The sequence below is a fragment of the Patella vulgata genome, chromosome 3, assembly GCF_932274485.2.
Source record: "Patella vulgata chromosome 3, xgPatVulg1.2, whole genome shotgun sequence".
NCBI lineage: Eukaryota > Metazoa > Mollusca > Gastropoda > Patellidae > Patella > Patella vulgata.
In genome coordinates, this window is record NC_065881.2 from 85,810,944 (window position 1) to 85,837,624 (window position 26,681).

Consider the following 26,681-nt stretch of genomic DNA (forward strand, 5'->3'; position numbering starts at 1 on the left):
CCACATAATATTATGTGGGGGTGGAGCTCGGCGACGATGCGTAATGGGCGAACATACACACTTTGATTTTAGTTACATAGATAATGGTACACCAACATCAGAGGATGAAATCACATCTGTATATTAAAGAGAGGTGAACAATCACCATTTTATTATAATTTTTAAATTAAAATGTATATTTAACAATAGGTATGATTCGAAGCTGATTGATGACGACATGTTTTTCTGGTATAGACGCTTTAATTGATCGTCTTCAGATGTTATAATGTATGTATGTGGGAACTATCCCTTAAAACTGACGGAAAGACAATATTAGGGACCTTTCGCATCGGTACGAAAATGAATTTTCAACAATTTTCCCAGGACCTTGTTTATATAGTTGAGTGTGCAGAATGTGCTCAGATACAATATTCTGCTTGATTATAATACATTACAAGTTCATGAAGTGAAATTAACGCCATCTAGCTATTATCGTACGTCGGATTGCGAAACGAAATGAAATGAAATGGGGTTTAACGTCCTACTGTTTTGCTCCGAACTGGGCTAATGAAGACGGGCATACGCCATACAGTGTGCTATGAGGGAAATTTTGCCCGGACAGCGGCACTACGGCCTACTCTTATATCGAATTCCAACTGTCAAGGGATCTTTTACGTGCACGCCAATGTGTACACGGGACCTCGGTTTTTCGTCCCATCCGAACGACTAGACAGCTGTTCTTGTCAGCCCCTCCGTCCTGCATCACTGACAAGGGAGAACCACGCCGGAAAATCTGGTTGAACTTTCTCGGCCAATGCAGGGATCGAACACCCGACCTCCAGGCTAACGAGCCAGCGTCTTACCCACGGATTGCGAAACAGAAAACGAACACGTAAACGAACATAATAGAGACTTTTGGCAAACGTAAATTCCTGGTCCGCATCGCGTTTCCGTAACGATTTTGCGTGTGACGTCATCAATGCGTGTGTATTTCTCATACGTGATACGGCACACGGATACGGCAGCACGTATCGAACAGCTTTCATACGGAAAAGGTCCGTATAACATCGTCGTTTTTTTACCGTATGTTTTGCTACTTTTAGACGTAGCGTTTTTATGAATATGTGTGTATCCTAGAACACGAAGGTGTATATTTGATGTGATTTTAACTATGGCAAAGACGACTTCAATCCCTTCAGGAATTTGTAGGCTAGGTACTTGACTAGTACTGATGTTGATCTTGGTAGATAACTGCCATTATGCTGTAATAGAACTACGCTCAGCTCAGCTACCCATACGTACGCGGCGCGAAAATCTGCCAAAACTCTAAAATAAATTAACGCAACGTATCAGGTGACGATACAGATACGTTATACAGATGGGAAAAATTCCACTTGCCAAAAGTCTCTATTGTTCGTTTTCGTACCGATGCGAAAGGTACCTAATAACGTTTGGTATCGCTTAGAACGCAGATTTACTGATGTATTCCAAGCTCAATTAAGTTATTTCTCTGTTTGCTTTACAGTCTATACACATCTAGTGCCAGTCTATAAAAATAAAAATCAACCCACGAATCCCAGAGTTAATTTACAAATAATACCCATACACGGGTAAATCTCTACACGTCAGAAACATGTCCATGAACCTCTGTGTTTTCAAGCATGTGTATATTATCGGCGTGTGGATCGTGGTGTCTGTTCCCTGGTAGAAAAGGAATACAACTTAAAGCTGGCCACCATTTATAGAGGTATTTTGATAAGGGCATGTCGTAAACAACATCTATAGAAAGGTTTACGTCCGGCTTAGCAGATAAATCTGTAGGATCGCCAGAATGTGAGTCTCTCCAAGCGATCATTCCTCGTTCTTCTAGAGTTCCTGAAAACAATTTGTTAAATACAGCCAATTATAAACCTATAAAGGGAAATCGCTTTGATCTTTGGGTATATTCTATGTCCGGAAAGTCCGGGGTGGCTTTGAATATATACAGGGGAATTTGGGGTTATTTAACGTCCACTCGACACAAACTAGGTCATTTCGGAACTAACACATGGTTCAACCTCATTTCAATAATTCGCCTGTCCGTAGGGGTCTTTAGCAGTGGGAGGAAACCGAAGGACCCGGAGAAAACCCCACGAGGTTGGACAGGCGACCCTACTCCTTGTCACGTACAACCGGCGAATCAAAACCACGCCAGTTGATTCAATGACAGACCTTATAATACAACGCACACGCGCTAACCATTCGGCCATCCAACCCCTTAGGCTAGTATGGATTGAACATTAAAGTTAATGGCGAGAGTCCTTGCTCCTTGGGGATAATTAATTGAACGTTCCGGAATTGAATTCTCACAATCCTCGTGACAATCGAGTGACAAAGGGGATATACAGCTAAAACGTATGCGCCCACTGAATAAGGACATATCAAAACCAACCATGGCAGCTGAAACATATTCGTAGTATTTTGAGACTAACAGAACTGTGACAGGACTATATTCCACTTCACTCGATTGTAATTCTGTCAATTCTGGACTGACAATCGTACGTCCCCATAATCACATCCTGGAGTTATCGCCCTTTTAATTCTCTTGATTTGTGATTTTAAGAGAGAGATTACTATCTCGGTATAATGTCTTCTTCTATTAATGTTTAACGTCCACTTCCAGACAATTCGTCGGATTTTTATTATCTTAGACATAGGGGTCTTTCTTGTGGGAAGAAACCGGAGTACCCGGAGTAAACCCACAAGGTTGAGAAGGCGCCCTATTTTCAAGTCGCATGCGCTCACACCAGGCATCAAAACCACAACCGCAAGCCAAAGCTGACAGGCCAGCGATACTCTAGACCACTAGGTCATCCCATAAGGTCTCCATTATTCTAATTTCTACGTAATAAATGGGAATGCCTGTCTTCATTGGTCCGATTGGTGCCGAACATGAGGACGTTAAACCCCATTCTATTAAACTAATTGAAGGTGTGTGTGATTGACTTACCTCTGACAGTATTATCTAGAATTAAAGCAATGATTCCACCCAGGAACATAGGTGTTCCCAGACCCACCTTTAACACCTGATCAACTTCAATATTACCTGGCCAAATACAAAATATACATAATTAGTACCTGAAAGATAATGGTGGCCAAATTCAAATTACATAATATCGTTACAATAAATCAAACAATGTAATTATTACAGAGTATCATCTCGTGCTGAGTATGTCGTTACTATCCCACCGCGTGCATCACCGACACGTTACCAGGCAACCAACAGTGCTCGTCCAATCATCATCTTGCAAGTGTAATACGCAATGGCTGTCAAAAAAGATTGCCGTTAACCATTGTTGAGTATGTCTTTACTATCCCAGCGCGTACATCACTCACATGTTACCAGGTAACCAACAGAGCTCGTCCAACCATCATTTCGCAAGTGTAATACGCAATGGCGGCTACCGTCAAATAAGCATACTGCCAAAAAGCAAGGCGCCAACCACGGCTGAGTATGTCGTTATTGTCCTTGTGGGTACATCGATCCCGCACACGTTGCCAGGTAACAACAGTGCTCGTCCAATTATCATTTTGCAAGTGTAATACGTAATGGCAGCGACGCCGAAACAAAAAGCATGGCATGCAGTATCGAGAAAGAGATGTTCTGGTAACAAATAGAACTGTGTTGTATAACAAATATTTCCCTGGCAATTTGCATATATTTTCCAATCGATAGTTATGTATTTAGGGTCGTGACTGTTAAAGAAATGCATCATTTTCGTAGCCCTTTAAAGAGGGGTTGGCGTTTTCAGAGATTTGAGTATATAGTTGCACTGGGCATGTTTAGATATTTAAAAGTATGAGTCGTCCAAGTTTTAAAGGAATGCAATATACCATATTGCAAGACAGTAGATGACCTATTAGCTTCATAAGTGAACGTAATAAGGTATTTTCAAATATTATATTATTTAAAACTAGTTATTTTTCATTGTTTGAAGGGAGTGATATCGCCAATTTGCTGATAAGTGAGCGTAATAAGGGCATTTTCAAATATTATATTATTTAAAGCTAATTATTTTAATTGTTTGACGGAAGTGATATCGCCAATTTGCGAAATGAAACCACCAGCTGTCATTGCCATCATGATAGCTATATTCACAGATATGAAAACAAAAGAAAAAAACAAAAACAACAACAATGTATACAAAATTATTAAACATTAGGCTAGACTAAAATACAATTTGCACAGACACAGAAAGCTGAAGAAAAATGTTAAGTTTTACAAAACAAAGCAAATTAAACATTTACAAGATTCCATGCATAAAAGAGAACGGGTGGGCGAAGATGCTGAACCAACAATTACGATGATCAGAGGAGTGTGTCAAAGAGGCGTAGCATTAGGCCACGTGGAGATATAGGGGGCGTGGTATTAGACCACGTGATTATTCTCACCCGTCGAGATAAAATCCGGATGACTGTCAATCCACTCTGGTATCATAAGGCCTACAACTATTGCTGTTCCAATAATTATAAGATTTCTGTTCGAGTTGAGGTCGACATAACGAAGATTGGACAAGCCCAAAGATACTAGTAAACCCAGAAGTATGATCAGCGTCCCTCCTAAAGCTGGATCTGGAATAAGGGCTAAACACGCCCCTAATTTACCGAACACTGATATTCCCAGCAGTATGATACCAGCAGTTACCATTATAGAACGACTGGCCGTCTGAAAACAGGGGAGATAATTAATCAATACCACTTTATGTTTTTACTACATCGGTAGGTTCCGGTAAATCGTGTGTATAGCTTGTCCTGGAAATGATCTGCTCTGATTGTTACCAATCGGAACCTGTCTTGAAATATGGAGTTCATGCTTCTCTGGGTAACTCATTCCGAATGCTCATCTTACAACCAACAGATATGTTCCATCCATGCAAACAGATCTCGATCTTTGATGTCACCGAAAGTCTCATTCCATGCAACAGACTAATGCAGACAGGGAATCATAATGTGACAACGAGTCAATCAAGGTGTAGAAAGATTGTTTTGTGAATGGAGTGAAGACGTACGCCAAGTTTCAACATGCGTTGGTGGTAAATATCTCTGAATAAACCAGAATCAAAGAATGCTAAGTGGAATATCTAAGACCTTGCGACACTTTCAAATTGATTTGTTGCTGCAGTTGATCGACAAGTTCTTACTAATGCAAGGTTCCTACAGTCGTGTGATGCGTCAGGATAGGATTGTTCCTATTGAGTCCATGATCTGCTACGTGCAGATACGTTTCGATACGATCAACACGATTGCTACGACTGGCCTGAATATATGATAAGACCTGATAGGATCACCACGATTACTCCACGATTAAAACCACGATTTCAATCGTAGCACGAATCGTGATAGTGGGAACATAGCATAAAGCACCGATCATAATCCAGTCTGGTTAAAACACAGATCCTATTTCGTTTCATTTTTATAGTTCAAAATTTCGTTTTACTTGTCTTTACTACACTTGGATCTGGGAGAGTTGTTATTTAACTCGTGTTCTGAATGGTGTCAGGGATAAGCCAATGAAACGGTCTGTTACGGCGAGCTTTAGGCGTGTTTTTCACGGAACTGTGGGTAATCCACTAGTAACATCAATGCTGATTGGTTAATCAAATGTCTGACGTCATAAGGTCATAAGTCGGTCTTTTGACCCCTGACGTGACCTATCGCTATAACTTGTCAGATCTTCATGTAGTGTAGGCCATCGAAAGTATAAAAAAACGAAACGAAATATAGATCTGTATTTAAATTAGATTGTTCATAATCAGGAAAAGTGAAATAAAACAAAGAGTTTAACGGAATAGTTTTCTACTCAAACCGGGATGATAAAGATAGGGACACCCCATCAAGTGCCCCATGAGGGATATATTTGACCGGATAACGACGGTTCGACATATTCCTCATAAAATTACAACTTCCATGCAAAGGTTACTTGCACGCCAATGCGTACACGTCCTATCCGAGCATCTAGACGCCGTTCCTTGCCAGGCCATTTCGGATTCTATATGACTCGTTTTATATTGAAATCTTAACAGTTGTGGTGAATATGCAACACGAATCATGGCATGCCTGCCACTTTGGAGCACCTGGTAACATTTTGCGAATTGTATGTCTACTTTCCGTTTGGAAGGTTCACACATCTAATGTTTAAATTTCTAAGACTTACACTACTAGCAAACCAACCATTGCTAAAAGTCATTAGAAATGAAATGAAATGGAGTTTAACGTCCTATTGTTCTGCCCCGACTGGGCTAATGAAGAGGGCTTTATATTGAATTCCAAGGGATCTTTTACGAAAAGCCATTAGCAGTAATATTTTTTTTTAAATTGGTGTAGGCTTAATGTTCAAACTGCAGGAATTGATGGCGTCCCAAGTACTGCCAATGATTTAGATCTTATCCATTGTCATATACATATTGTGATGAACATTAAAGTAACCGAATTTAATTAAAGCCTACCTTAGATAACTTTATAGCAGCTATGTTACCACTGAAAGATGTCGTGGCATGACCAACACCTAGAGCACCAGACATGATACTAGCCAGACCTTCCATTAATATACCCCTAGTAACAGCATGGTCTGGTGGAGATGGTACCTGACATGCTTTAGCTGCTGCAAAATAATCTCCCACAGATTCTATTAAAGATGCGATAGTCGCAGCAGAAAATCCAACGATTACAGCTGTATTTAGTCTCGGCATACCAAACTGACCTGGTAAAAAAAATTAGAAAAATAAAATGAAAGAAGTGTTTAACGTCCCAAGGTTCAGCTCCGATAGGGCTAAGGAAGACGGGCATACGCCATACAGTGTGCTGGGAGGGCAGTTTGGCCCGCACAGCGGTGCTACGGCCTACTCTTATATCAAATTCCAACTGACAAGGGATCTTTTACGTGCACGCCAATGTATACACGGTTTTTCGTCCCACCCGAAAGACTAGACAGCTGTCCTTGCCAGGCCTTCCGTCCTGCACCACTGACAAGGGGCAACCACGCCGGAAAATCCCGATAATCATTCTCGGCCAATGCAGGGATTGAACAGGCGACCTCCAGGCTGGCGAGCCAGTGTCTCACCCACTTAGCCACCGTGGCTCCCACAGTGTTACAAAGAACCATTTCCTATTTGATTTTAATTGTATAATAATAATATATAATATTATATTAAATACCTGGATATGGGAATGAGAACCAGGGTGTCAGACCAACGATGTTTATCTTGGAATCGGTTCGTGCTCTATATGATAATAATCTATGATCATCTGGTAAAACATTCGTAGCTGTTAAAATGGCCGACACGATCCACATTAAAATAATACTCAATAATATCTAGAAATAGAAATAATTGGTCAGTAAATAATCAAACGTCTTCAAGAGAGAGAGAGAGAGAGAGAGAGAGGGGGGAGAGAGAGAGAGGAGGGTTTAACGTCAACTCGAGACAAATTTCGGGACTAACAAAGGGTATATATGTATGTCAATAACTCGCCTCTTCTTTGGGGCTTAACGTCCGCCTCCGTCTAGGATTGTAACCGGGTGACCTGACAAGGACAGCTGTCTAGTCGTTCGGATGGGACGAAAAACCGAGGTCCCGTGTACACATTGGCGTGCACGTAAAAGATCCCCTGAATGTTGGAATTCGATGCCCGCTGTCCGGGCAAAATTTCCCTCATAGCACACTGTATGGCGTATGCCGGTCTTCATTAGCCCAGTTCGGAGCAGAACAGTAGGACGTTAAACCCCATTTCATTTCATTTCTAAATCAATCAATCAAACCAACCTTAACTTTACCTAAATCAAAACACGGTTTATTATATCCCTAAATACCATTGTGTACTTACCGGTAAGATTTTGAAAATGGCGAATCTAAATCGTGGTTCGGGTTTTTCCTGTTTTCTGCACCTGATTCTAGGCATGGGTAGTCGAAGGTGAAACAGATAGAGTGCAAACACTAAAACCAAAACACAACCACTGAAAGATAATAATATATTCAATAAATAAATAGGTTTAATTTAACCAAGGCAGCGGATACATCGAAATACAAAATAGTTCTATCGATGGGTTCAATCGTCGCGCCAATGTTTAAATAAAATAATAATAATAATAAAAATAATCTTAAAACACTACACAGGTAAAAATGAGACAGGTAAACAGAAAAGTAAAAATGAAATAAAATGAATTGGGGTTTAACGTCCTACTGTTCTGCTCCTATACTGGGCTAATGAAGATGGGCATACGCCATACAGTGTGCTATGAGGGAAATTTTGCCCGGGCAGCGGCACTATCGCCTACTCTCGAATTCCAACTGCCAAGTGATCTTTTACGTGCATTCCAATGTATACACGGGACCTCGGTTTTTCGTCTCATCCGAAGGACTAGACAGCTGTCCTTGTCAGGCCAGAAAAGTAAAAGGAATGGCACAAAGGAAAATAACAATAACAAGGGCCAGGGTGCTCAGTTAAACATTCATTATGCAAGAGCTACATCTACCTATTGCAGGTCTTTCTTTAGGTCTGAAATGTTATATAAACTATTAATTAGACATTGATTAACTTATCCAGAACATAATCAACTCTCGATGGCACCGCTAGCCTGCGATGTTTATTGGATTACGTTCCGATTTGCTGTTCGACTTTGATTTATAATTAAATCAAAAAATGAATAATCGAGACTATGTTTTTTTTATCCTACCGACTTCAGTAATGGTGATCGAAGTTAACCCCAATATTCAATCGCTAAAATCGCGGTTCATAGTGGATCAATTTGACTGAAATTTTCAGTATCTAGTTTTTAACTATTATAGTGAGAATTGCCAGTTCCTTATCTAATCTCCCATAATGTATCTTTAATGCTAGGTTCCTAATATAACGCATCGTACGACGGTGGGAACCTAGCTTAAAATACGGTTTTCCAACGTTTAACTACGTTTTCCTGCGTTTACCCAAGTTTACCTAAGTTTACCCGAGTTTACCTACGTTTTCCTACGTTTACCCACGTTTACCTACATTTACCTACGTTTACCCAAGTTTACCTACGTTTACCCAAGTTTACCTACGTTTTCCTATGTTTTGTAGAGAAAAGAAAACAAATGAGTTTAACGGTTGTAACCGGACAAGATTACTACAGCAGTTCCTACGGAGTTACTTCCCTTTTAACGAGTAGCAGTACAGGATCCCAATGTCAATACTTACGAAAATGCAATGGCCCATTGAGGTCTAGAGTAGATAATGGGTACTTTTAATAATGATAAACCAATTAGTGATATAGTTGGGGCTACTGTTATTGGTCCGATATATTTTAACAGTGGTCCTACAAGACCCAGGCCTCCCACCAGAACTTCTATGAATGATGTTAACATTAAACTTCCAGATAACTGTCAAAAAATATAAAATATACATCAGTATAAATATTAGAGACGATATTTGGATTAGTTATTACTTCCCTTTATTTCGCTACCCACAATTTCGCTACTCAAGGACTGTCATTGGGGTTAAAAGCCTGAGCCCATTGTGTATCAATCTGTCGCTGTAGAGTTATCCCCCTCTAAGCTCTATCAAGGAAATTTATGATTTAATTCCCAACTTTAATCCTGGATGAATTCTATTTATCATAGCCATCCCTCCACTCCGCAGATGTCTGGGGGGACGGGGAGAGAAAAAGAGAGAGAATTTTCGAAACTGCCCGTATTACCCCCGCCCCAACTCCATTATATGCATTATCAATTATAATGGCATCCAAGGGTGCCGCTCAAGCCCTTAGTCTATCCCACTTTTGTTCGAGACATACATTGTGCAAATAGTAAATCAGTTATTGTATTGTACGCGTCTACCAGGCTAATGAAGACGGGCATATGCCATGCAGTGTGCAATGGGGGACATTTTGGTGGGAAGTGGCGTCTTCGCTCGCTCTTCATCGAATTCCAACGTGCACAACAACGACTAGATACTGCTCATGCCTCTACGACCTGCACTAATGACACGGGGCATCACTCTGTCCTGTACGACTGACAAGGGGGCATCACTCTGTCCTGTACGACTGACAAGGGGACATCACTCTATCCTGTACCAATGTCAAGGGGCATCACTCTGTCCTGCACCACTGACAAGGACATCACTCTGTCCTGTACCAATGTCAAGTGGGCATCACTCTGTCCTGCATCACTGACAAGGGGACATCACTCTGTCCTGCACCAATGACAAGGGGACATCACTCTGTCTTGCGCCAAAGACAAGGGCGCATCACTCTGTTCTGCACCAATATAAAAGAGGAAACCAGACTGGAATATCCCGAGCCACTGTGGTTCCACAAAAACTACGAGAAAACGTGGTTACCTGTTGCAATCGTTCATCAACTGATAATGGTGTTATTCTTGTTTCTGTAGTATTAGTACTCATCATCGATGATATTGTAGATGTTACATTATTATCTAATCCTGTAAGAAAATAATACATGAAGTGGTATCAGATGTTCTAAACTTAGTGAGAATTGGACTGGGTGTGCGTAAAGCAGTGAGAATCGGCATTGCTTTCTTGATAGAGCTAAGTTCAGATCAAGTCATATAGCTTTTCTCTCTTGAAAAATTTGTTTTTTGTTCATATTTGTACTCAAAACAGCTATATTTGACCTAGTTATCTGGAAGGGCTTAAAGATACATTATGGGAGATAAGATAAAGAGATGGCAGTTCTCGCTATAATAGTAAAAAACTAGATAGTGTAAAGGTAATTTGCTGAAAATTTCAGTCGAATTGATCCAATATGAGCAAAGAAAGAAGCGGGTGAAATTTTGGCATAGTCTCGGTCATCATTACTAAAATCATTAATATAAACAGCTTAGCCTCGGTTATCTACTTTGTTTGATTTAATTATCAATAGCCGTTAGCGGCATATAGGAATCTAATCCAGCCAACATCGAAGGCTAGCCTTGACATCGAGAGTTTTTATTATGGTCTGGATAAGTTAATTAATGTCTAATTGATAATTTAGATAACATTTAAGGCCTAAAGAAAGACTTGTAATATGTGTTTGCTATCGAATAAGATATGCATTATGTAAGATTTAGATAAAGAGCTTGCAGTTTAAATATAATAGTTTGACCAGCGGCTGCCAGGCAGGATACGCCCACATTTTGCAAGAGATGGATAGAAAACAACCTAAAAACAAAAACGATTTTTTGACCAATCAGAGGCCATAATCCAGAAAGTTATCAAAAGAGACTTAGATTTTTGGAATATAAAGATATGTTTTAAGTTTTATCAAAATCGGATAAAAATTGTGACCTCTAGAGGGTCCATAACCTTTGTATTACATAAATACTTGCGTACAAAGAACGGCCATTTTGTCGGTCAGTTTCATTTCGATTTTCCCGAAATTTCAATTCAACCTTCATCATGGTGGAATGGTGACATATCTAAACGGTTTTTAAAATCGAAAAAAAAATTGTGACCACTAGAGAATCCACAAGCTAAAAATGCGATTTTTCGACCAATCAGGAGCCATAATCCAGGAAGTTACGTTTGGATATGTGTGATTATCAACAGGAACCAAGATCTTTATGGTAAGAACATATATTTTAAGTTTCATCCAAATCGGATAAAAACAGTGGTCTCTAGATGGCCCACAACCTTGATACCCTATTTGCGCACAAAAGGCGGCCATTATGTCCGTCAGTTTTTTCTGATTTTCACGAAATTCAAACTCAGCCATCATAAGTGTATAACAGTGATATATTCACACGTTTATTTTTAAATCGACTCGAATAAAAATGATGATGCATGGTTTTTCAAAAGGGGTGGGGTGGGATCAGTTAAACCAAAGTCTTGGTGACACTTTCAAGCGATTATGCAGACAAAAATACACAAGGCGAAGTCGACTAGAAATGACATTCGTTGCATTAAAAGAGTTTGTTACATTCTTTGTTTCATTTTCATATGTTTACACTGTATTTCCAACAAAGAGATGCAAGAAATGAAATACAGCCAAGTTCAAAGCGGGGCGATTGTATTTGAGGTCTTTGAAGCTTGATAATTACAAATAAACTGTTCATGTTTTTGTATAATAAATGATATTATATTTAAAATATCTCATGATATGTTATGTATAAAAAGTTGCATGTATAAAAATTGGAAACGAAGTATCTAAACGGTCTGTGAAATTCCATTGAAACATGAAATAGAAACATTTTATGTTTATATAATGACATGCCAAGCGGAGCAATGCGAACAACTTTATGAAAAATGATAATTACATTTTCATCTTCTAGGTGACCGGCCTACGTCTGCAGTCTTATTTAAAGGGCCAAACTCGATTATATTTTGGAGAATAAAACTGCTTAATTTTGTGTTAAAAGCCCTTAAAATCCTCTACTTTAGGACCGAGCAACAAACTCAATATACGTGATACGTATTCAAACAACTTCAAATCGTCATTCTTCATCTGGAATTGGAGATCGGTGTCTCACGTTGCATTATACGGTGTCGGGATGAAACCAGACTTTTATTTTAAAAAAATATTGTGTAGGAGCAATTTACCTTGCGTTATTCAGTACAGTACATGGATCATGCACTGTATAGGATGGGTGATCCCTTAAGAATGTGCCGTTCCTTTAAAGGCTCAATACCACTCTTGTTGTAACTGAATAATATGTCCCAATCTATATTCTGGTCAAAAAATTGTACTATTTGACAATATTCCAATTAATTGATGATACAAATTCATCTTAACACACCTAATTTAAAAAATTGGAAAAATTCAACTAAATGTTTTGAAAAGCCTGCTGACGTAAAGCTTTTCAAATGTGACTTCGATTTAAAAATATTTTTGAACCCTCTGGACAAGTAAAATATGATTTAATGGATAATTTACACAAAAGGTAGGACACTAACACATCTAGTACTTAGAATAAGGCTATTTTTTATTTTCTGCAGTTGTCAAGCCAGGAAGAGTGTTATTGTCCCTTTAAGATGGGTGGTACTATATTGGCATGCAACACCTACCTGTGCTAGTATCAGAAGGACATGCCCAACTTTCATCTCTTCCTAAAGCTAAAATAGGAACCATGAAGGATGCTGATGGGCCCTGATATATTGGTAATCTGAAGATAGAAAACCTCTTATAAACTAAAGCACACAGGACAACAACAAGATCAAAGGAAAGACGAATCAATTAGGGTGAATATCACCTCCTTTTGATCTTCTTGTTGTCGTTTCAGGAATATTTGTTATAGTTTTTCTGTATAAATTAGCTTCATAATTCTTGTATTACTGTATTAGCTTGATAACGTTGAGAGAATACTTTTCGAAACGTCGCCCAAATAAATAAGTAGCTGTTTTTCCAGAAGTATATGTTATAGCTTATTGCTCCATCCAGTTACTAAATGCCTCACAAAGATTATCTTATAAACAATACGATCTTTGATTCAACTGTGGCTTGGAAGAACTCTGTTTAGCCAGTTAATGGCGTTGTTCGTCATTTGGGAAGTTATTGATCCCTATATTGTGAGAGTTGAATCTCTAAAAGTAATTTCGGATTTAACACATGGGTCGATTTTTTATTTCAATAATTCGCTTGCGCGTATGGGTCTTTAGCAATAGGAGGAAACCGGAAGACCCGGAGAAAAACCACGACGTTGGACAGGCGATCCTACTCCTTGTCACGTACAACTAGGGAATCCTTATGACACAACGCGCACGCGCTAACCATTCGTCCATCCAACGCTCCGGTCTAAAATGAACATCATTCGAAACATGGCATCCTCTACAGACAATAATTTTTCATCAACCGGTCCAATGAAGACGGACATACACCAAGTAGTTTCCGCCATCTATTTCACCCCACACAAACATAAAAGATCCCTCAGCAGTTGGAATTCAAAATAAAAGTAGACCGGATCACATTTCGTGATGTATACTCGTCCTCATTATCCGGCTTAGTGCAGAAAAGTCGGACGTTAAACCCATGCCTTTTACTTTCTATCCGAATATTTAATCGCGGGGGTTGGTTGACTGAATGGTTAACGCGTGCGCGTTACATCATGAGGTCTATCATTGAGTCAAGTGGCGTGGTTTCGATTTCTCGCTTGTACGTGACAAGGAGTAGGGTCGCCTGTCCAAGCTCGAGCGTTTTCTCCGGGTCCTCCGATTTCCTCACATTAGACTCCAATGCGCAAGGGAATTATTGAAATATGCTAGTCTCGAAATGACCTAGTTTGTGTCGTGTGGACGTTAAGTTCTCTCTCAGCTTGTTGGGTCGCCTGACCAAAATCGCAACATCGTCAGATTTCTCCTGAAATCACCTAGTCTGTGTCGAATGGATGTTAAATCCCATATCTGTCTCTAAAAGATTGAACCATATGTTAGGCCCAAAATGACATAGTTTGTGTCGAGTGGACGTTACCCCCCCCCCTCACTCTCTGCACCCCCACTCTTTCTCTCATGCTGAAAGAGGACTTTAAACCCCGTTTCATATTATTTCTTGTATACTCTATTCAAATTTACTGTTACCTTATTCCAAGGGTTGTTTGTAGCATGCTGCTAAAACCACACATAAACAGAGTTGAACAGAAGAGTTTGGTTCTGATAGGATGATCATATGGTACACATAGTGCATCGGCTATTATAAACGCCATCGATAAACTGGATGCCAAGCTCATTAATATATGCTGAAAATAACATAAAAATATACCTTTAAAATATTTGGCAGAACCCCTATTACCCCCTCGCAGATATTTCAAGGTGATTTTAATTGAATAATACCGGCCAATGGGTGTCCTCGCTAGAGATAAGGGGCATAATTTATAGGTGACGCCATAGAGCAGGGGGTCCCACGTGACCTCATTGTTTACCTTCCAGCATTGATTTTTTGTCCATTCATTACGTTCTTATGCGTTGACAAACCTTAGTTGGATGGCCGAATGGTTAGCAGGTGCGTGCTGTATTAAAAGGTTTGCCATTGAGTCAACTGGTGTGGTTTCGATTCCCCGGTTGAACGTAACAAGTAGTAGGGTCGCTTGTCTAACATCGTGGGATTTCTCCGGGTCCTCCGGTTTTCTCCCACTGCTAAAGACCCATATGCACAAGCGAATTATTGAAATAAAATTGAACCATGTTAGTTCAGAAATGACCTAGTTTGTGTCGAGTGGACGTTAAGCCCCATCTCTCTCTCTCCTCTCTCTCTCTCTCTCTCTCTCTCTCTCTCGGATGGTTACCTGAAAAGCAACAGCGATTCCCACCAATATAGGTGGCGTTTCATAGATCTGATATTCGAGTTTGTCATCTGTTACCATTTCAGTTGTAATCTGGGGAATATTTTCTTCTAGATCGACTGGGCTGTACAACTTTCCATTGACGTTATTAAGACTGTTACGGTTGTGGCCGTTGATCTCTGTATCTGTAGAGTTGTAGTGATTTTCTGTGTGACTGCTATCGTGGGGGAGTTTATCATCTGTTGGCGTCATACTGTAACTATTAAATAATATCAATATTATGTACAGATATATCAGTTTGATTCGGGATAATCAGTTAACCTCAAGACTTATCCTGGGGTTAAGGTCAGGGGTAAAATCGGGTTCTATCAACAAAGTCTGCATACGGCAGATATAATAATTTAATCTCCCGACCTTTCTCGAAGTAGCGGTCAAGTCCATTCGTATATATGGTTCTGTTTGTGGACCTAAAACATCAATTTTAAACATACATTATGCAAGAGCTAAATCTGCCTATTGCAGATCTTTCTTTAGGTCTGAAATGTTATCTAAATTATTAATTAGTCATTAATTAACTTATTCAGACCATAATCAAATCTGGGTGTCATCGCTAGCCTATGATATTTACTGGATTTGAATCCGATTTGCTGCTCAACGCTCATTGATGATTAAATCCAAAATTGGATAATCGTACCGACTTTAGTATTGATGATCGAGGCTTGGACTAAAATTCAAAAGCTAAAATCTGAAATTGTCATCAAATTACCTTTAAATTATCTAGTTTTTAACTATTAAAGTGCGAACTGCCAGCTCTTTATCTAATTTCACATAATGTCCCTTTAATTATAGCGGCATTTTAAATTTTTGCCCTAATTATTTCTAATCGTATGTTACTCCAGTAATCAAAAGTCCGATTTTTTTCTCTTGAAAAACCGATTACCATGGTTGGAGCAGAGCAGGACGTGTTACCCTAGTTTATTTCAATTAAACCATAAAAATATGTCTGACCTCATTGTAAATACAGTACATTCATATTTTGATTTAACACGAACTGTATTCATGACTATGAAAGAATTTAAATATTGTTGATTTAAAAATGGGGTAAACATTCTACTAGATATATAACATTTAGTTAGTGCAGGAAAACTTTTCTTAACAAGTTATAGACATATTTAACTAATCCAGGAAAACGTCTTGACAAGTTATAGACAGATTTAAATAGTCTAAGACAAATTGTTATCAAATTATATCCAGGCTCAAATAGTTTAAGAAAACTTCTCAACAAGATATAGACAAATTTAAATACTCCAAGAAAACTTCTCAACAAGTTATAGACAGATTTAACTACTCCAGAAAAACGTCTTAACAAGTTATAGACAGACTCAAAAAATCCAGGAAAACTTGTTAACAAGTAATAGACATATTTAAATAGTCCAGGAAATTTTCTTAATCAGTTATAGACAGATTCAAATAGTCCAGAAAAACGTCTTGACAAGTTATAGACAGATTTAAATACTCCAAGAAAACTTCTCAACAAGTTATAGACAGATTTAAATATGGAAGCGATTTTACATAAGCATGCTTGTTATTGTATCCGTATATAATATGTTAATTATATCCGTGATTCACTAAGAAATAAAATATTGTTTAAACCAGATTCAAAAACTTCTCAGAAATCAACAGAACGAACTGGGAAATGAAATGAAATTACATACATCGTCTTACATGCAATGACCTTACGATGGACATTTTGCCCCGACCTCGGCTCTACAACCCAAAACCCAAAACCCAAGGTGGAATAGAACAGTAGGACGTCAAACACCACTTCATTTTTTTTTCTGTAGTGATCGACGCAGTATCTTCAAAGTGTTCGTGCACGAGTACTGCAGGGATCAGTACTAGGCCGTTTACTTTTCATCGCCTACAAAATCGAGAGAGAGAGAGAGAGAGAGAGAGAGAGAGAGACGGGCTTAACGTCCACTCGACACAAACTAGGTCATTACGGGACTAACACATGGTTCAATTTTATTTCAATAATTCGACCTTATGATACAGCGCGCACGTACTAACCATTCAGCCATCCAACCTCTCCTAATGATATAGAAGTTGTCTGCGATATAACTTATGTAGAAGCGGATAGAAATCTCCCATGTAACAACAATGATACACATTCAAATATACGACTTTTCGCAGACGACAATTCGCTCTATCGCGGTATTAAGACCACTTACCATCTCAACGAATTCTAAATACGGACATTTGTACCATTAGTAATTTAGTAATTGGTATCTATTTGGACAGTAGATTTTAACCTCATCACTGGGGGGGGGGGGGCGAATGGTTAGCGCGCTGTATCATAAGGCCTGTCATTATTGAGTCAACTGGCGTGGTTTCGAATCCCCGGTTGTACTTGACAAGGTGTAGGGTCACCTGTCCAACCTCGTGGGGTTTCTTGGGGTTTCCCGGTGTCCACTCACTGCTAAAGACTCCTACGCGTAAGCAAAATATTAAACTAAAATCAAACCATATGTTAGTCTCGAAGTGACCTGGTTTGTGTCGAGTGGACGTTAAACCGCATTTTTTGGACGCTGTCTCTTTACTTACATTCTTCTGTGTCACGGTATACTGGTGGTATCTTGACTGAAGATACGTATATTGCACTTTGAAGTCTATATTGATTATATTGTTATATGTAACGATATATACCACCTTTACAATACAGTCACACTTTCGGTTGTAAGTGGCAAGGAGTAGGGACGCCTGTCCAACCTCTTGGGTTTTCTCCGGGTCCTCCGGTTTCCTCCCACTGCTAAAGACCCCTACGCGCAAGCGAATTATGTAAATAAAATTAAAAACCATATGTTAGTCCTGAAATGACCTAGTTTGTGTCGAGTGGAAGTTAAACCCCATTTCTTTCTCTCTCTCAGTCAAACTTTATTATATTCCTTTCATGTCACATTTTAGGTTTTTTGATTTTTGACTTTCTGTTTCCTTTATCCACAACTCGAGGTTATCACACCCTTCAATACAATAAACACCAGATAATCGCGTCAACTATACTAGCTTCTGTATATTAACTCATTTGTACTAAATTACGATATATCATGATTTTGAGGCGGAAGGATAACAGGGTTATCAGGTTGGCTACGGCGATAAGTACGGCAACTAGTTACATATTTTTAGTATGCTTCTTCAAGTTTGTGTATCTCAAAATTTTGGTGGTCAACCTCATACAAATTTTAGTGCAAAGACATGACCATTTGTTCCTCTGTCTAGTGAAAAGCATTCAGCCCAACGAAAATTTGGGGAAAAGTTGGAGGTGGGCAAAGAGGCCAGAATTAACATTGAAGTCAATGGGGAAATTAATGGTGGTCTGCCTCCTTTTGCTTTTGTCACTTCTCTTTCTTGAACGCTTCATAACGCATCTATCGTAGCGATGATCTCTGTACAACCCGGGATTCGAAACCACGCCAGTTGACTCAATAACAGGCCGCATGATACAGCACGCACGTGCTAACCATTCGGCCACCCAACCCCCCTCCGTGATAATGAAGACGAACATAGGCCAAACAGTGTGCGTGCTATGAGGGTAATTTTGCCCGGACAGCAACTGTCATGGGTCTTTACGTGTGTACACGGGACATCGATGTTTCGTATCATTTGGATGACTAGAGGTTTTTCCCTGTCAGGTCCCTCGACTTGCACCTTTGACAAGGGGAAACCATGTTCGACCAACACCGGGATCGACTCTCTGGATAGTTAGCCATCGACTGACGCACTGAACCACCGCGACATCTTTTATTGCAACACATTTAGGTTTCTCTTAGACTGACCAGCACAAGAAGTAGGGTCGCCTGTCCAACCTCGTTCGTTTTTACGGGTCCTCCGGTTTCCCCACTGTCAAAGACCTCTACGCACAAGCGAATTATTAAAATAAAATTGAACCATGTGTTAGTCCCGAAATTACCTAGTTTGTGTCGCATGGACGGTAAACCCCATCTCTCCCTCTCTCTAGACTGAGCAGCACACATGGCTGTAGGACGTTAAACCCCATTTCATTTGTTTTAAATCGTCATTTTCAACGCTAAGATTTTTTCTTAAATTAAATTTTCTGATGCATCGCGGATTTAACACGTTAGTTGAAATTAATAATCACACATGTCGATGACTACAGAAGTTGAACTAATCGAATGTAGACAGCTGTTATTGTAAATAATACGGCGAGAATAAAAAAAAATTACTCATTTACAATATGATATATTATTGTGATTTACTAAAATATAATAATCTTTGAGTGGCATTTAGCCATCGGGAAATACATTGTGGAAGATGCAATCACTGGTTTATTCTAAAAGTACGACGTTTCGACAAGTATACTCTTATCGTTATCCAGGAATGAAATGAAATGGAGTTTAACGTCCTACTGTTCTGCTCCTAACTGGGCTAATGAAGACGGGCATACGCCATACAGTGTGCTATCAGGGAAATTGTGCCCGGGCAGCGGCACTATGGTCTACTCTTTGATCGAATTCCAACTGCCAAGGCATCCTTTACGTGCAGGCCAATGTATACACGTGACCTCGGTTTTTCGTCCCACCCGAATGACTAGACAGATGTGCTTGTCAGGCCCTGCATCCTGCATCACTGGCAAGGGTAAACCACGCCGGAAAATTTCGATGAACTTTCTCGTCCAATGCAGGGATCGAACACGCGACCGCCAGACTAGCGAGCCAGAATCTTACCCTCTTAGCCATCGTGGCTCCCTAATAAATAATTAAAATACAATAATAAATAAAAGAATGAATGAATGAAATATGGTTTTATGGCACGTCAGCTCCAACCGGGCTATATTGCGCCCAACATAATAAATAAAAGAAAGTTGAAAGACTATAATATAAAATACTTACTTTAAACCTAATATGTTTCCGGCTTTAAGATCAAGTAAGAGTGTGTCGTGATTCGACCACAACACGATCAACCAATGTCCAAAATAAATAAATAAATAAAGGGCGGTTAGATAAATAAACGGAAGCAGGGTCCTTCTCTAAAGTACATGTTGTTGATGTAAGATGTGACTGGTTTTTTGGCACGTTATCAAGGTTAGTGTACCCAGAGTTACTTCCCTTTTATTGTTTAATAATCTCAGGTTAAAGGCACACGTTCTTTAAATGAAATGGAGGGGGGTTTAACGGCCTAGGTTTTTGTTTCAGAGAGAGAGAGAGAGAGAGAGAGAGAGAGAGAGAGAGCTTAACGTCCCACGTGTCTGCATAAACCGGACTGATTAAGACCCACGGATCTAGAGTTTTCAAACCACTTGTTTGAGCATATTCCGGAAGGAATGACCCGAGAGGGATTGACTTCTGAGCTTGTGTCTATTTTTCCCATTCAATTAAATCTCTCCTAAGTACAGCACCATGACAACCCTTGGTCTGGATTCTTCCCTTAAACTGTGGACAGCGATTTAAGGGATTAAAAACGGTGAAAGTATTGTTCACATTGTAGTCGTTTTGATAGCCTCGTTTGTCATGCAATTAGTTTTTCTCTTGGGCATAATAAAATCGTGAGTCATGACGTAACGTTATGTAAACATATTTGGAGCCGTTAGCTATTGGTTGTTAATCGGACTATTGACCAGTAATAATTTAGAACAGAAATTTGCTTTCATTGCGGCAGTGTTTGAGTGAGATTAGGTCTAATCAAACGAAACACTGCCAGGAATATGGTGTTTCAGGTATGCAGAGGTTTGTAATATTCAGTTAAATACAAAGACTGGGCGTGGTTGCTTTAATTCCATACAAAGACCGAGTGTCGTTGTTTTAACACCACACAAAGACTGGATGTGGTTGTTTTAACCTCATACAAAGACTGGGCGTGGTTGCTTTAATTCCATAAAAAGACCGTGCGTCGTTGTTTTAACACCACACAAAGACTGAATGTGGTTGTTTTAACTTCATACAAAGACTGGGCGTGGTTGTTTTAATTCCATAAAAAGACCGTGCGTCGTTTTTAACACCATACAAAGCCTGGACGGGGTGGTTATTTCGTTGTCTTTAACTAATTGAAAGTCAACGTTAAGGACACTTTAGTTTGTAACGTTATGTATTATAATTAGGGTGGGATGTTTCCGGGTTGAGATCGTCTCCTACCGGTCTTAATGTGTTAGTTCGTCCGATGTTTGTATAAACACGTATAACCCATACATTGTTCATATAACACTTCACAACATCACAAAGTTCAAAGGTCACTAATACAACTATAGCTGATTACCATCTTATAAACTTATAACGGTAAATCTCTTTGATCTTTGGGGTATATTCTACGCCCGGAATAACTTGCGGTCTGAAAGTTGGGTGCGGTTTTGGATATATACAGGGGAAGTTTGGGTTATTCTTCTGGAAGTTTTTTTTTTAAATTTTTTTTTTATTTTCCATAAGAAAACATAATATAAGGTTTTTCTTACAGGAATTCTGGGATATTCTCATTTTACGTACATGTAAACATAGATGGTTTATAAGCAAGATAAAGTCCTCGGCTTCGGTTATGCTGTGGGAGAAAGACTTCAGAAAAACACCTTTTTCTTTTTCTCTGGTTATTTTCTTTAATCGTTCTTTCCCCAGTCTCGTGCTTTATCCTATGATAAGGTAAGTCATTTAATTAAGCGGAGTGGTTTCGATTTCCCGTTTGTACATGACAAGGAGTAGGGTCCCCTGTCCAACCTTGTGGGTTTTCTCCTGGTCCTCCTGTTTCCGTCTACTGCTAAAGATCCTACGCGCATGCAAATTAGTCCAGAAATGAATTAGTTTGTGTCGAGTGGACATTAAACCCCATCCCCCCGCCCTCTTTCCCCTTTTACATTTAACGGGGATATTAATAGTGTAATGCCCATTTTCCATTGACGCGTTTTGTGCGCGTTTTACATAGAAACGGTCCCATTACATTGGCTTTAGACTTGTATGGAAAACCGTGTACATGGAAAACGGACCTAATTTGCAATATACAATCATTGAATGAGAGAAATATCCGCTCTAATTTTTTAACTTTGTTTATAACTGTGTCTCGTTTGAAGAAAAAAGACGGAAGTTTTAAGTTCAGCCATGTTTTCTTTTCAGAGTATTAATTCAGAATTTATATAAATGATATTTTCCACACGTAGTATTTGTTTTAAAGAATGTCTCCAACTTTTGTTTTAGGTAGTTTGCAGTTATGTGTCAGATTATCCGCCCACGATCGACGATGTAGTAGTTTATCAGCAGGGAGACGCGGTGAATCAGCGGGTGAAGGCGCTGGCTCACTATAACCGGGTGCGATCCTGGTGTTGGTCGTAGCAGTTTATTAGCAGGTAGACGCGGTGACTCAGTGGGTAAAGACGCTGGCTCACTATAACCGGGTTCGATTCTGGTGTTGGTCGAAAAGGTTTATCAGCAGGGAGACGCGGTGACTCAGCGGTAGAGGCGCTGGCTCACTAACCGGGTTCGATCCTGGTGTTGTTCGAGAACGTTTCCCAGTATTGAGGGGCGGAAGGCCTAATGATTTCGAGGGGACGAAAAACCGAGTTCCACCTGTCTACTCGTACAATGGCATTCGGTGCAGAAATCACATTCTCGGCTAAATATTGACTGTGCAGTAGTAAATCGTTATTTAGATTTATTAATCAGATAGAGAAAGAAATGTTTAACGTTCACTCGACACAAACTAGGTCATTTCGGGACTAACATATGGTTCAATTTAATTTCAATAATTAAATCGAAACCAGGCAAGTTGACTCATAGACAGACCTAATGATACAACGCGTACGCTCTAACCATTCGACCATCCGGCCCCAATCATAAATACACAGACGAGAGGTGTTACTAGCACCTTCACGGCAACGGGTAAAAAAATCAATTTCATGTGATATGACTATTAGTATATCAAAGTCCAATCAGATCGTTGCCATGGTGATATCCACGGAGTATCACACCATTCTGTCAGTATTTCAGTTACGTACTTTGTTTTTGATTATCCTATATATCTAAATTACAGCTGAGATGTTAGTTTTCAATTTACGCATCGTACAAATATTTTTGTGTTTTTTATGGAGTTTTGCTAACGCACGTGAAAAATACCTTGCTTGGTTAATGTGCTTGTTCTCTATATAGTTGCATGGCAGAATGGTTAGCACGTGCGCGCTGTATCATAAAGTCTGTCATTGAGTCAACTGGCGTGGTTTCGATTCCCCGGTTGTACGTGACAAGAAATGGGATCTCCTGTCGAACCGGGGTGGGTTTTATCCGTGTCCTCCGGTTTTCTCCCACTGCTAAAGACCCCTACGCGCAAACGAATTATTGAAATAAAATAAAATTGAACCATATGTTAGTCCCGAAATGACCTAGTTTGTGTCGAGTGGGCATTAAACCTCTTAGTTACAGGAATCCTAGAATATAATCCATTCGGCGCAGCATTAAGAAAAACTGAGCAGACAACATTGTTAATAGACCTACCTTACTTCTATAAGCCCATCTTAATGACCTGTATAAATATTATCACAACTACTGCGTCTCTTCATTTATTCATTCATTTATTCCTCCTCATACATTCAAAGATGTGCGCGTGTTCATCAAAGTAGATGTTCCTTTATCCCCCCCTCCGCGTATACACGTGTACTTAATGAAACGTTTAAAAGAATAAATTGCCAACCGCTAAAATTACGTAAAAATTAAACCTGAAGTATCTCTCATTGTAGCTATACATTATTAACTATGAGACAAACCTAAATTATCTCCCAATGTAGCTATAATTTGTGATGGTTGTCGTACAGGAGGCAGGATATGCTAATACTTTCTATAACGCTTCATACTAGATTAAATGTCAAGGAGAGAAAGAGAGAGAGAGAGAGAGAGAGAGAGAGATAGAGAGAGAGAGAGAGAGAGTATTGAAATTAGTTCGACCGTACAATATTACGAAACCCCGTAAAATACAAGTTATGTGGAGTGTATTACATGAAATTAAATTCCAAAGTTGTTTTGAAATATTTTCTTTAAAATGTATATTCAAAATTAATGCATCACTTATTCATATCAACGTAAGGTCAAGGTCATTAAAGTATATGTGAAAATGAAATGAAATGGGGTTTAACGTCCTACTGTTCTGCTCCGAACTGGGCTAATGAAGACGGGCATACGCCATACAGTGTGCTATGAGGGAAATTTTACCCGGACAGCGGTGCTATGACCTACTCTTATATCGAATTCCAACTGTCAAAGGATCTTTTACGTGCACGCGGATGTGTACACGGGACCTCGGTTTTTCGTCCCATCCGAACGACTAGACAGCTGTCCTTGTCAGACCCTCCGTCCTGCATCACTGACGAGGGGAAACCACGCCGGAAAATCTGAATGAATAAGTGTGTGTGAAAGAAAATAATGTCAATGTTTATAAAAAGGTGAAAGGCTTTAAAACTGAACGGAATTGGCCATAATTTTGTGTCCGATGATGTAAATTATAACCGTGTCATCATGATCCAGTAAACAATGGCGGTTTGACATTATTCCGGAAGCAAGAAAAAAAAATATGGCGAAGATAACGAACGAGAAGAGATAAAACTTCATGAAAACGAAAAGACAAATCTATAACTCTAACGCGTAGACTGAGAGTCTTGCTTTAAAGTTGCAATTTCAAATTTTCAAGTTATATTTTTAAAATGTATTAAAATAAAGCCTTAAAATAGATGGTATCCATAAACAGTCCTACCTTGTTAAAGGATAATCCTATTAATCCTATAATTCACTATTGCCAGTTGAGAAATTGGCAAAAATGTCATTTTTAACTTCAAATTCCAACGTTGGAAAATGGCTGCCCCATGTTGTCAATAGCAAAACAGGGGAGGTAATTGTGTTGTTATTTCCTGTGTCATAGATTTTTAAGGGTGGGAAATAATGCCCATGATCGTATAATAGTGAGTTGATAACGTATTGAGCAAAAGACATAGAAATAATTATGTTTTGACTTTCTTAGAAAATTTGAAATTCTCGCTTTAAAGAAAAAATCTATGACAACCATAATGCAGCGCGCGCATGGAAGTCTAAAGCAAATGTAATGGGATCGTTTCTATGTAAAACGCGCACAAAACGCGTACATGGAAAACGTTAAATGTACACAATTTTATATAAAGAGAGAAAGAAAGTGAGAGAGGGAGAGAGAGAGAGGGAGAGAGAGATGAGGTTTAACGTCCACTCGACACAAACTAAGTCATTTCGGGACCAACAAATGTTTCAATTTTATTTCAATAATTCGCATGCACGTAGGGGTCTTTAGCAGTGGGATGAAACCGGATGACCTGGAGAAAACCCACGAGGTTGGAAAGGCGACCCTACTCCTTGTCACGTACAAACGGGAAATCGAAACCACGCCACTGGACTCAATGATAGACCTGAGTGATGTTTCGATCAAATATAAAATAGGATGGAACAAACTATACAAGACTTAGTCTATCATTCTCCATACGAAACGTCCGCTGTCTCTCTATAGTTAGGCCTACTTGACAACAGACACGAAGCTATAGGCGACCTACATTTTAATTCATATATCAACGAGTTTAGTCGAAAACACGAAGTATTATCCCACTTCCATATTCATATTTATTTAAATAAACAGAAAATCCTTAGTCATTCTTTGTTTGCGAAAAGAATTAGAAACAAATACAAAAACAGTACAGTAATTTTTCAAAATTCAGAGCAGATATCTATAAGCAGAGTATGGCGTTCTTCGAGTGCAAAATGATTCTTCTATTATACTTACAATTTCTGAAACAGTGACGAAGTTGTATCGATCTGTAGAACCACTTCGTTTCACAACACGTCCGTTCGAAACAGATCTCAATAATCCGAAAAGATCTGCACCGGTAGTGTTATCCACACTACAGCCCACCCGTTCAAATCTCAGTTTCCTCACACTGGTAACGAAGCGAACCGTTGATTGTACTACAGCTAGGGTAGCCACGAAATGACCTGACCGCTCACTCAAGCCGTTGATCGCTACACTTTTGTCTTATTGTTCGCGGCTTTAATCACGCTAAAACAAAATTCAAATAACAATGGTAGATTATCACCCGGCTGGGATTAAATCCGATTAAAATGATGCTCATCAAAAGAGTTTATGAAGATTATAGGTGACACGAGTTTTTTTGATCATATTCAATTAATATCATCTGAAGAAGAAGCCAAAAGTTGACAAAGTAAAAGTAAAAACCGAACGAAATTTAACCATTGGTTGATCGACTGATATTCAACTTTCAACAGTAATGTAGCTTGCGATGATTATATGCTACTAATGACGTAACGCACAGAATCCATCATTAGGCGACACGGGACTTTAATTCCTTTAAAGGGACAATAACACTCTTGCTGGATTGACAGCTCCAGAAAATAAATAATAGCCTTATTCTAAGTACTAGATGTGTTAGTGTCCTACCTGTTGTGTAAATTATCCATTAAATCCTATTTTACT

General features: G+C 39.2%; 1 protein-coding gene across 4 annotated transcripts; it reads right to left on the bottom strand.

The window, feature by feature from the left end:
• Positions 1-119: 119 nt before the first annotated feature.
• LOC126816443 (solute carrier family 23 member 1) lies at positions 120-26,135 on the bottom strand. 4 transcript variants are annotated; one of them, XM_050543019.2, is made up of 12 exons: positions 25,974-26,135; positions 15,201-15,456; positions 14,497-14,654; positions 12,991-13,088; positions 10,330-10,430; positions 9,190-9,371; positions 7,840-7,969; positions 7,174-7,330; positions 6,465-6,718; positions 4,411-4,684; positions 2,969-3,064; positions 120-1,854 (listed from the first exon to the last, which is right to left on the bottom strand). In XM_050543019.2, exons 2-12 carry the CDS (start codon positions 15,447-15,449, stop codon positions 1,598-1,600), a joined length of 1,956 nt encoding a protein of 651 aa, XP_050398976.1. In that variant the 5' UTR covers positions 15,450-15,456; positions 25,974-26,135; the 3' UTR covers positions 120-1,597. The 4 variants fall into 4 exon arrangements, with proteins under 4 accessions (XP_050398976.1, XP_050398975.1, XP_050398977.1 ...); XM_050543018.1 differs by lacking the exon at positions 25,974-26,135 and adding an exon at positions 20,105-20,265; XM_050543020.2 differs by lacking the exons at positions 4,411-4,684; positions 25,974-26,135 and adding an exon at positions 20,105-20,267 and having other exon boundaries at positions 1,729-1,854.
• Positions 26,136-26,681: the final 546 nt, after the last annotated feature.